Below are 11,236 nucleotides of genomic sequence, written 5' to 3'. Positions count from 1 at the left end.
AGACCAAAATTTAAAAAACGTGAACATCACACAGATTAATATGTACCCCTAAGTCTCTGGAACAGAATACATGCACCAGTGAACCTACAACTACACGATGTATATTTTAAAAATAATTAAATTCACTTAGCATTCAAAACTTGCGAATTTTGAAAAAAACAAATTTGCTGATTAAATGCGGACAACTGTTTAACTGAAGTAAAACGGGTTTTACTTCAGTTAAACAGATCCCCTCGCTATGGATGTCTGCCTAGTTCAGTTCAGCCACATTCCGCTACAGTTCGCCTTTATTTTCAGTTCGAAATAGGGTGGTTCCATAATACCCGCAGTGTTCCATAATACCCGCAGTGTTCCATAATACCCGCAGTGTTCCATAATACCACCTTCTCCTCTATATTTTGCAATTATTATTTTTTATTATCGTAAAACGTTAAAGATTATAATAATAATTTTACATTGCAGCATGAACTCCATTATCAAAAAAGTGGGATTAAATTCACTGCTGTGTGTCCTTCTGGCATCAACACCGATTTGTTTTGGCTGACTACCGATGAAACCCCATTTGAAGAAGAGTATGATAAAATTAGAAAAAATCTAATTATATTAGAGTAAGTATTCTTTAATTCATTTTCACTTCAATGCGTCCTTGTTTAATATATGCAGTAAAGCATGTTCAAAACAAAACATTAATAAAATGAATATGTACCGAAACGGAAAAAATTCTCCGGAACGCAGCGATTTTCGGTATTGAAAAAACCTGTTCAAAACGGGACCTACCAAACTGGTAAAAATTCCGGTACCGTCGGATCGTGTTTACACAGGTTTTACTGTACGTAACTATTATTTACGAAGTGTAATATTTAGTTCAAATTATATAAAACTCAAACTGATCTATAATTACATTTCATTATGAATTCAATTCCTCACCCCAGTAATAGATAAGTAAGTATCTATAAATCAATAACCCACCTCTGAAGATCTTTGATTGAATCCAGACCAGCAACCACAAGAAATTTTCGTGATCCTTTTTCTTACGGTTGCCTTGTTGTAGGCCTGGCCGAACTCACCATGAAAAATTAAAAATAAAGCTCTCTTAATTCCCAAAAGGCAGAAATTGCCTAAAAAATTGCAATTATATTTACCAAAATCAAATCTCTAAATATTTTTTAGAGTGAAAGTTTATATTTTAAAGATAAAACGAGGTACTGTAATTTATAAGTTAACACCATAAATTCACATTTAAAAAAAATTTTTAACTCTGCCCTGTGGGAACTAAGAGGATCCTTTTTTTTAAATCAAGCCCATTATGGATTCGACTAGGCCCACAATGGGGCAGCCGGGTGATAAGAGACGAAACATATCTGGACGGACTACTACTAAAAAATTTCTGTGGTATTTCGATCTGTTCGGATTTGATTCCTGATCCCCAGAGCGTTAACATGCCATATTAGCCGTTCGGTCATCCGGCCCTTAAGCATTATATTTATAATTATACGACTCAAAGAATGTTCCCACACACAGAAGTATTATAACAATAAATATTTTTAAAGAGTTTGAGAGGTATATTGCCAAATTTGAAATACAGCTAATGTTACAAAATTATTTTATTTTTTGGCACTGGCTTTAAAAATGTCTCGTGATTGAAGCAGAATATTTGGAGTTAGGTTTGGTTTATTTATTTTGTTACGACAACATGGGCGATTTGCCAAGGGGAGTGCCAACCGGGAGAACTTTTGTGGAACTGGAACCTATTTAGATGTTACAAACGTGAAGAAAATCCGGAAAACTCCACGTAACTAACCCATTGACAAGCCACGAACCCACAACCAGTGTTCAGTGATTATATCCACTCGAATGCTGATAGGCCTTAAAAGCTGAGACTCCAGGTTTTAAAGTAATGTAAATGCGACAAAATCTAGGACCCACCAGCGTGGCCAAGCGGTTCCGTTACCTGAACACTAGTAGGTCGGTCGTGGGTTCGCGCTTGACTAGGATGGGCTGGTCACGTGGAGTTTTCCGAGGTTTTTCCACGTCTGTAATGCCTGAATAGGGGCCAGTCACCCTTAATTAAAAAGACCTCCCGGAAGGCATTGCCCGAGTGTTGCGTTACCGTAACTTAACAAAAACAAAGCGACAAAATCTTATTTCTTAAAGACTTCTAATGGTGTTAAATGTATAACCTTAAAGACTTCTAATGGTGTTAAACGTAAATTGATCTGTTATTTTAATTTATACTTTTAGACCCAGTGCTATAGCAGAAGCAATAATACAACTTCTTGAAGATGGTAAGAATGGTGCAGTTATGACCGTTATCGGAGGGAAAGAAAACACTTATGTGCCGATGCCTGAAGCAGAGATGTTTTATTAATGTTCAATGTGATGTAGTAATGCAAATGTTAAAAAGTTTCTAATTAATGCTTATTAAATTGTAGACAAGTAGCATGATTAATAAAGTTAATGAGTATAATATAGTAATAACGCGCAATTATTTATTGCAACTCTATTAAGGAAGATATTTTAATAATGTGCTTTTAAAAGAAAATATTGTTGATGAGACTATGTCTCATCTCAAATCGCGCTGCTGTCAACGGCTGCCCACCTTAGAGGTATGAAGGAATACATGTCAGGAGTTGCAATTTGACACAGAGTATCTGATGCCCAAATCATGAGCACATAAAATAAACCAGACTTGTAGATAGTCAGGGAACAGAGAACGAGTCAAAATAAAATACGAAATGCTGAGACTGTTTTTACAAACAGGCGCGAGTGCGAGATTTGCACATGCGTTGCTCGTGCTCTTGGAGACATACTTACTCTTCCCCGTTTTACTTGTTTATTTTTTGTATTGCTTTATCTTATACTAAGTGGGGCATACCAGTGGCGAAACGGTCCTCGTATCCCAAACACTGGGAGCTCGATCGTGGGTTCGCGCATCGCTCGGATGGGTGGCCACGTGGAGTTTTAAAAAGACCTCCCGGAAGGCATCTACCTAGGCAGATCGCCCAAGTGTTGCGTTGCCATAACCAAACAAACTTACACTAAGTGCTACTGTTTAAAAATAAGAAAATAAATATGTAAATTAATTTTGAAATTAAATTGTGTAAAAGCGAATTTTACTGTTTGGACATGGAACTCACAATATTTAGAATGGCCGAGCAGTTAAATTAAGGAGTCATCCTGCTGCTATGAGATAACCCGGGATTGAATCCGGACGGGTAATCGAAAAACTCCAGGATTTTTCGGAGTGATATGTCGGGTCCCGTCACCCACCATCGGCCGCCCCATTGTGGGCGTGGTCGAACCCATACGGGTTTGATGATGGGCCATCTTACTATCCATAAGTCTTCAGCAATGGCGAGAAAGGGAACAGTGAAACAACAGGTAAGGACCACATATAACTTCAATTCGAATCTTAAAGCCAGGAGGACCATGGACTACTATTCTCCAGACTTCCACACCACCCAGATCGTCACAGGCCAAGGAAACTTGTAACGAGTTGTGTACATTACGCCGATTCTTCCAAAGGGGAGACGGGTAGTGTGACTGTACTCTAGACATCGAAACTACTCATCATATTATCTTCCTGTGCCCAAAGTATAAATTCCATAGGAAGCGCCTAGCTGGCACTATTTATACAGAGGGTTATCGTTGGCCCTGTATACTGCCTGTAACTGCGAGGGCTTTTTTAGTACCAAAAAACTTTTGTGGCATTCTCCAACTTCATTAAACAGACAGGAGTCACCCTGCCAGACTTTTACCGTAGTGGAACTCCAGTTGTCGAGTAATCAACCTCGTCACTAGAAGCCGTATCTTCGCGCGAAGACCACAAGGGAGAAGACTAGCCTCGTTGCTTCCTGCGCTTCTGCCTTGTTGTGAGCTGGCGTAATGTACTGCCAGTTTTGTTCTGTGCTGTTTGCAGACTTAGTCGCGTGTGTTTGTTCCGCATTTGTTTGTAAGCCTTTCGGCTTACAAACAAATGTTCATATATAAATACTTATGGGGGAAGGGGAAAAGGAAAAATAAAAGGGAAAAGGGATAAAAGGAAACTTCTAGCGCGCGTCATGTTCGTCCATTTGCCTTTTATCGCGTGCCGTTGAAGTGTCCACGTGCATCCATGTATACTGTTCTGGCACTCGCATTGTTTGTTACGTTCAGCTGCGGAGTCCTCAGCTTGCCACACGTCTTGTCTGTAAACATTGTCGCGTGTTTTACTGTGTCAATATTTTTTTTGTTCTTTGTTGAGAAATCAAATTCTGTATCCAAATGGGCTGCGACCCATCTTGTGTGGATAACTTTGTTACTCAATCATCGGAAACTGGTTGTTGCTCACGAGATTCGCTTCCCACTATCCTATCTACCTTTCCCCCTTCCACTTCCCACCTCTTCCTCTTTCCTATCCCATTCCTTCTTTTCAAAGGCTTAGCCTACGGTACGGCCTTCTACTTCTTTATTTGTATTGTATTATATCCGTAAAACAAAAAAGTACAGTCGACCCCCCCTATAACACGGTAGATACGTTCCGTGTTATGTGATTTCCGTGTTGTACGAGTCACTTAAATACATGAGCCAATCACAGCCCGACACGTGTGCAGTTTAGGGACTACGGCTGTTTGATAGGTTTTCTTCCATAAAATTAATCAATTCTAGACTAATTTGACTCGACATTTCCAAAATACGTATAATTTTTTGAGAATAATTCATATAAACTATGCTATAGACAAGAAATTGTAGGATTACTTACCGAGTGTGTACCGTTCGACAACGTAAGCTTAAGCAATGACGAAAGTTTTCTGATAAGTTATTTTTCTGCGAAAAATTCGCTGAACTTTGGAGACATCATTCATAGAAATAATTTTTATGGCCGTTGAATAAGAAATGTTTTTTTTTCACAAGAAATGTATAAAAATTTATCAATGCATATTTTCTACCTTTTCTTTTATGAACTTATCGTTTTGGCAAATGAGCGGCTCACATACAGTTTACTTATGCATAAACATACTCTTATACAGATACTTAACAAAGATGTAAAATAAATATTTAATATGTAAGAGTTAAAATATATTTTATTTCTCTTCAAAACAAACAAATATTGAAATTGACGCAAAATGAATAACAAAACATTTTTAAATAGAAGCAGCTACACGTTTTTTTACATTATTCACTGTCGGAGCTATCCATAATTAGGACCCAACGACATCCTCTTTTAATTTTTACATTTCGGTGAGTTCAAACAATTTAATCGGTGTACGTTTATCATCGTATGTTTNTAGAATTTTTAAAATTAAACTCTATGTTGAATCGAATAGTTATAATATTTAAATAATTTTTATATAAATTTTGGAAATTGCAATTTTAAAATTTAATCTCAAGATTTTTAGCTCGCGATCCAGTCAAAATGATTAATTTAAATTTCAGGTCATTCCTCAATTTCGTTCCAGGAAGCAAAAACATTGAAAATATACTTGAATAAATTTATTATTCGAGATATTTAAGTCTTATTTAAACTACATTTTCTGAAGTCTTTTCTCATAATAACGGCATAGAAACTGTTCGTATATCTTAAACAAGTTTATCATATCGCAAATACAGTATTAACTTGCATCATGCAGTTCTAGAGGGTTGATTGTTCACCGTGTGGGCACTGAGGACCTTTTTTTTTAAGTTATGTTTGTTGTGATTTTGGCCAGGCCCACAAATGGGGGCAGCCGGTGGTGAGGGACAGGCACATCCGGGACAGATAACCCTAGAAAAATTCCTGGAAATTTGTTCACTTGCCACCAGAACGGTAGGCCAACCGCTTGTCTACAGTTTGTTGTATGCAAACAATTTCTTTTTACATTGAATGATGAACTGAATATTTTAGATAAATGTGCTCATTAAAAAATTCCTGAATTATTTTAACTGTTTAACTTCTCTCAAATAAGACAAACGAATGAAAATATCAATTTACGAAAAAGAACTTCGTATCATCTCGTGACAAAAATTACCTAAAAATTTACAAGTAGTAATAATTTTATTTATTTTTCTAGAAAGCCGAAAGAGGAAGTGAATAATGGTGAAAATCCTTAAGTTTATGTATTTGAAAATTATAATATGAAATTTTGTAATTTTTCAAATAAATTGCTAAATTCAGTATAAAATATTTAACAGATTTTTGACTTTATTTTCTAAATATTTTCAATAGAAATACACTTCGAAACCAGTCATGTCATAGACGATAATTATACACATATACACTACAAATCTATATTTATGTTAATCTGTGGCCAATTACAACCGACGTTGATATTGCGAAATTATCTATTAATAAACTAGACTTGGCATCTGTAGTTAAATGAACTTTAGCTGCAGGGTCAAGGCGACATGGATATAAAACAAGGAGTAGCTTTAGTTACTGGAGGCGCTCAGGGAATAGGAAAAGCTACTTGTGAAGCATTACTCAAAAAAGGCTGTAAGGTAACTTTTTTCAAATGTGTTTCAAATAGTGTTGAATAATTTTCAATTTTTGATTATACTCTGTAACCTAAACGCCCAATAAGATTTTCTGACGTAAAGCTATTCAATTCTAAATTTGATTAGTTTTTTTTTAATTAACGAAAGAAATATTTTTACATTTTCACAGATTATAAAAACTCTACATGACTGTGCCATCATTTCCACACCATGTTGATTTTATGTGCGAAATAATAAGCGTATTCGTTAGTTTCTATATAATTTAGTAAAACGAGAAATATTTTTAAAAACTCGGCAAGTTTTTATAATTAAATATTTTATCACTAATTTTTCATGAAATTCTTACAAAAATCCACAAAGAAATCAATCATTTTTCTCCTATAGAATATAATTACACTTTGAACACTGAGTGCTATTATACACTAAAAACTTTAATTTTATTGATAACTTTTGTTTTATATAAATGTAGAGAGAAAATCTCTTATCAATACACTTCACGAAACTCCCTCTGCTCCAGATAAATGAAGCTTTATCATCGTGCATATACTCTTTTCGACGCAATACAGTATTGTTTTCATTCGTGAGCCAATAGAAAAATAATTGAAGCATATAGTTTAAAAAAGTCCATTTTTTTAAATTTTGAAATATAATGGCACCTGATGTGGTTGATTTTTGGAACAAACTTCCAATTTTCATCCATTTCCCCTTCTGAATAATTTAGAAACTTAAGTGTGTCAAAAGTCTACGAGAAGCAACGTGAATTGTTTCAATTGTCTGTAATGTGGACTTGGTTGTATTTCTTTATTGTGACTCGCATTCTCACAATTTTCATTTAATGTCTATAAACTAGAAGATAAACGGAATAAGAAATGTCTGAAACTTTCTTGGATAATAAATATTTTGCAAACAGACTGACACAAAATATAGTTACTCACTCCATTATGATGCAATGCGAATTCTTTGAATGAATTAGCAAGTTTTGAAACTCGGATAAATAACAATTACGTTTGTTTTTTAGACATGAGTCAACATTTATAAATGATAAAATTCTGAACATGACTTTTTTTGTTCTTTATGTATTATTTGTAATTTAACTTTCTCTATTTCGCCAGACAGAGATATATATGCAACTTTTGAATTCCATAATCGATATTTTGATAATTTTTGAAAGAAAGATGATGTAAATTACTAATGAATTGTACGAATCTAAGATTGCAAGTCACCTTGAAATTTTTAGTCTTTCTACTTCGAATATTTTCCTCCTAATTCTGCTATGCCAAACATTTCATTATTATAAATCATTTTTTCTTTTTTTTTTAATACATACTTGGAAAATTGTTCTCTCAGTTCAAAAATGTATTAAAAATATAGATTTTGTGCGCTTTGTTTACTCTGACGTTTTTTACTCAAAAATAGATTGGATAAACATGTCGGATATCGAAGTAATAAAATACCACTGAAGAATATGCATTATCATTTTGCTATACATGTAAATTAGAATGAACAAACATTACAAAGTGGTACATAAAATAATCTTTTCCTCTGGTTAAACAACAAATAATTTTGACTTAGAAGAATGATTAGATTAAACTAACCCGCGGATTACTTATCAAGCGCTCACGGTCTGTCACTGGCCCCACGGACCATACTTTTTTTTTATACTCTCTCCGCCTTGTGGGCACTAAGAAGGCCTCTTATAGCAGGCCCATTATGGGTTCGGCCAGGCCCACAATGGGGCGACCGGGTGGTGAGGGCCGGGGCCCGACATATCCGAACGGACCACATCCGAAAAATTCCTGGGGATTCCTTGACTCGTCCGGATTCTATCCTGGGTCTCCCAGAGCGACCCCAAAATAACCCTTATGCCGGGCATGAATAACCTGTGTCTCTCTGACTCGCTCCATATTCAACATACTTTCGAGAGGATCCTAAACATATTTACTTGATGGATGATTTATAGCGAGTCTAGTGAAAAACAAATAATCGAATGTCGTTTACAGCTTTATTATTTATAATAATCGCAGTGGCGTAGCGTGGGTGTCAGCCGCCCGGGGTGGAGAAAAATTTCGCCGCCCACTTATTTAGGTATCTCAATTTAAAAGACTAAAATTCAGTTTTGTCACAGAATACGTAATGAAAAATTCCGTGCTCATTTCAATCGGTCCGAATCGTAGGTGCGACAAAAATATAAAATGAAATGGTTCAAATTCTTACAAGATATTATTATTATTTATTGTGAAATTTTGCCGCCCCCTAAAAAGAACCGCCCGGGGCGGGCCGCCCTCACTATGCTACGCCACTGAGTAGGATTGATGGAATAAGGCAATGCGACACAATGACCTTCGGAATTGATAAGCACGGGGCAGCGCAACACAATCTTTCAGGGAGGCACTCCCCTTGACATGAGCGATCCATTAAAGGGAGTGCCTCCCAGGAGGACTTTCTAGGGGAAATTAGTCGATACTTAGGTGTTTGGCACGTGAAGAAAACCCAGGAAACTCCGCGTGGCCAGTCCGTTGGTCAGACCCGTGACCAACTATTAGTTTTCAGTGATTTTTGTCTACTCGGCCACTGGCAGGCATGAGAAACGAGAATCAAAAAATGTATATGGAAAACACAAACAAACAATAATAAAATTTTATATCATATTCTACATATTGAAATGTAATTTGATTTGCAGTCCGATAAATCGATAGACTTGTAATCTCAAAAGTGTAATCACGGGTCGAGACATGCTGGCCCATTGCGAACGGACCTATCAGTAATGGGCTTAATTGTGGCTAGTACTTACAGTACTGGTTCTTCCATTTACCGTATTTTTCGCCGTATAAGACGCACTTTTTCTCTCCAAAATCGGGGGGAAAAAAGTGCCTGCGTCTTATACGGCAAATACAAAAGCCCACCATGGCCCTCCGCTGCCCCTCCACTTCTGCATACATACATAACCGCAGGAATACTCGGCCACTCCGTTCCCTTCCACCTCTTGGCGCCGTCTGATACCAGGAAGCTCCGCTCTGCCTCGCACTGGCTTTGTGCGGTCTTTGCCTCGCGCTGCGATTGGCTGGGCGAAGAGGCACGTGCCTTCGCTCTCTCCCGCGCTGGCTTTGTGCACTTTTTAGAGTCTCGTAAGCCAGCACGGGAGCGGGTGAAGGCACTCGTCTCTGCGCTCAGCTAATAGCAGTGATATATGTAGTATGGTATATCTGAATGAAATATATCATATTTCATACCACCCCATCAAGATGTCAAAGCAGAAGAGACTGTTTATGATAGTAAAGATAGCTCTTAGTATGTTACATGGTTGACATAAAATTTTTCTTAACTGCTGTTAACTTTATACAGTTGATATAAAATATTTTACTACAGAATTTGGTTCATAATCTTTTTTTTTCTGAATTTGCCTCCTTTAAAATTGGGTGCGTCTTATATGCCGGTGCGTCTTATACGGCGAAAAATACGGTAATTAATCAATCTGTCATGTTCAAAAATCGAAGGTTAACGATTTTGTTAAATATTTCCCGTTTATACTAAACAGGACACATGAGCAAATTTCCATCTGTTTCATGAAAAATTATTTAAAAAAAAACAAAAAAAAAAGGATATATACGTTTATGCTGATCAAAACATACACAATCTTGATTTCCATTTCCTACTCTTTACACCCTGTTGGCATTAAAGGATCCTGTTTAATGATATCCATCACGGTTTCGACCGGGTAGTGAGAACACGACATATCCAGGACGAACTACCCTCAGAAAATTTCCTATTATTTTTGACCCGTCTGAATTAATTTCCGGTTCACTAAAGTAGTAGGCTGCCATCTTCACCGATCGGCCGTATGGCCTTAAATAGAAATTAATATGAGAGATGGAGATAGCTGTGGAGATGCTGTCGCAGATAGGCGCAGGGTACGGAACCTTTTTAGAATCGTTTTGATTAATTTTAAGTTAAAATAATTATTTTTCCGTCTGCAATAATACCCCGATATTAGATCTCACTGGTGAGATCATCTGTAACGTAGGGTTGTAACAAAATGCCACAATATTGCGTTGTAAGAATCGACCTATCAAAAGACAAATCAGTAATTTCCAAACGAAAACCAGAAAGTACTGTACCTATACTATAATTATTGTATTTTTTTTTTTACTATTCTATATTGCATGCATTCTTTTTATTACTTTATGGGATGAACACTAAGTGCAGAAATACAATATCTTGCAATATTTCACACTCGTTCTTCAATTTAGGTTTGTTGTTCGGATGTAAACGATGAAATTGGAAACAAAACGGTGGATGAATTGCAAAAAGTTTTCGGGAAAACAAGTTGTATTTTCTTGAAATGCGACGTCTCGTCATTCGAAGAGTTTGAAGGTTTGTATTTGAAAGAAATTAAAAATTTTTGTTTTTATGATACAATTCGGATTTGATTTCAGAAAAATTTAATTAGATATTAAACAATTAAAATACAATAAATAATTGTAAAAATATGATAATATTAACCTTCGTTTTATGCGTTTGAACTGTAGCCACTTACCAGAAAACTAAAGAAACATTTGGAAACGTAAATATTTTGATAAATAATGCAGGAGTTGGGGTAGAAAAAGTCGTGGACGTTAACCTGGTTGGTTTGAATATTTTGCTAATAATATATTAATTATATTTTTGCATCTTTATCATTAATAATTCGTAAAACATTTAGAATGGAGTTATAAATGGCTGCTTTATTGCGTATAAATATATGGGAAAACATAATGGAGGAAGTGGTGGTTCTGTTGCCTCCCGC

The 11,236-nt window shown here is 36.1% G+C and overlaps 2 protein-coding genes across 2 annotated transcripts in view; both read left to right on the top strand.

Moving 5' to 3' along the window:
- The window catches only part of LOC111640402, a 7,965-nt gene extending 5,469 nt beyond the window's left edge, over positions 1–2,496 (top strand). The window contains exons 2-3 of the mRNA XM_023386410.1: positions 463–608; positions 2,242–2,496. Of these exons, the coding sequence (XP_023242178.1) occupies positions 463–608; positions 2,242–2,368 (273 nt within the window). The 3' untranslated portion in view covers positions 2,369–2,496. The remainder of the gene's footprint in view (positions 1–462; positions 609–2,241) is intronic.
- A 3,829-nt stretch (positions 2,497–6,325) lies between these two features.
- Positions 6,326–11,236, top strand: part of LOC111640399 (15-hydroxyprostaglandin dehydrogenase [NAD(+)]-like) — a gene marked incomplete at its 3' end in the record, with an annotated part of 13,037 nt that continues 8,126 nt past the window's right edge. Inside the window, exons 1-4 of the mRNA XM_023386408.1 lie at positions 6,326–6,456; positions 10,701–10,824; positions 10,980–11,074; positions 11,153–11,224. Coding sequence (XP_023242176.1) covers positions 6,364–6,456; positions 10,701–10,824; positions 10,980–11,074; positions 11,153–11,224 — 384 coding nt within the window. The remainder of the gene's footprint in view (positions 6,457–10,700; positions 10,825–10,979; positions 11,075–11,152; positions 11,225–11,236) is intronic.

Source organism: Centruroides sculpturatus, unplaced genomic scaffold (genome assembly GCF_000671375.1).
Source record: "Centruroides sculpturatus isolate CEXI.00-Female unplaced genomic scaffold, Cexi_2.0 scaffold1429, whole genome shotgun sequence".
NCBI classification, from domain to species: domain Eukaryota; kingdom Metazoa; phylum Arthropoda; class Arachnida; order Scorpiones; family Buthidae; genus Centruroides; species Centruroides sculpturatus.
This window is presented reverse-complemented; position numbering and strand designations above follow the sequence as displayed.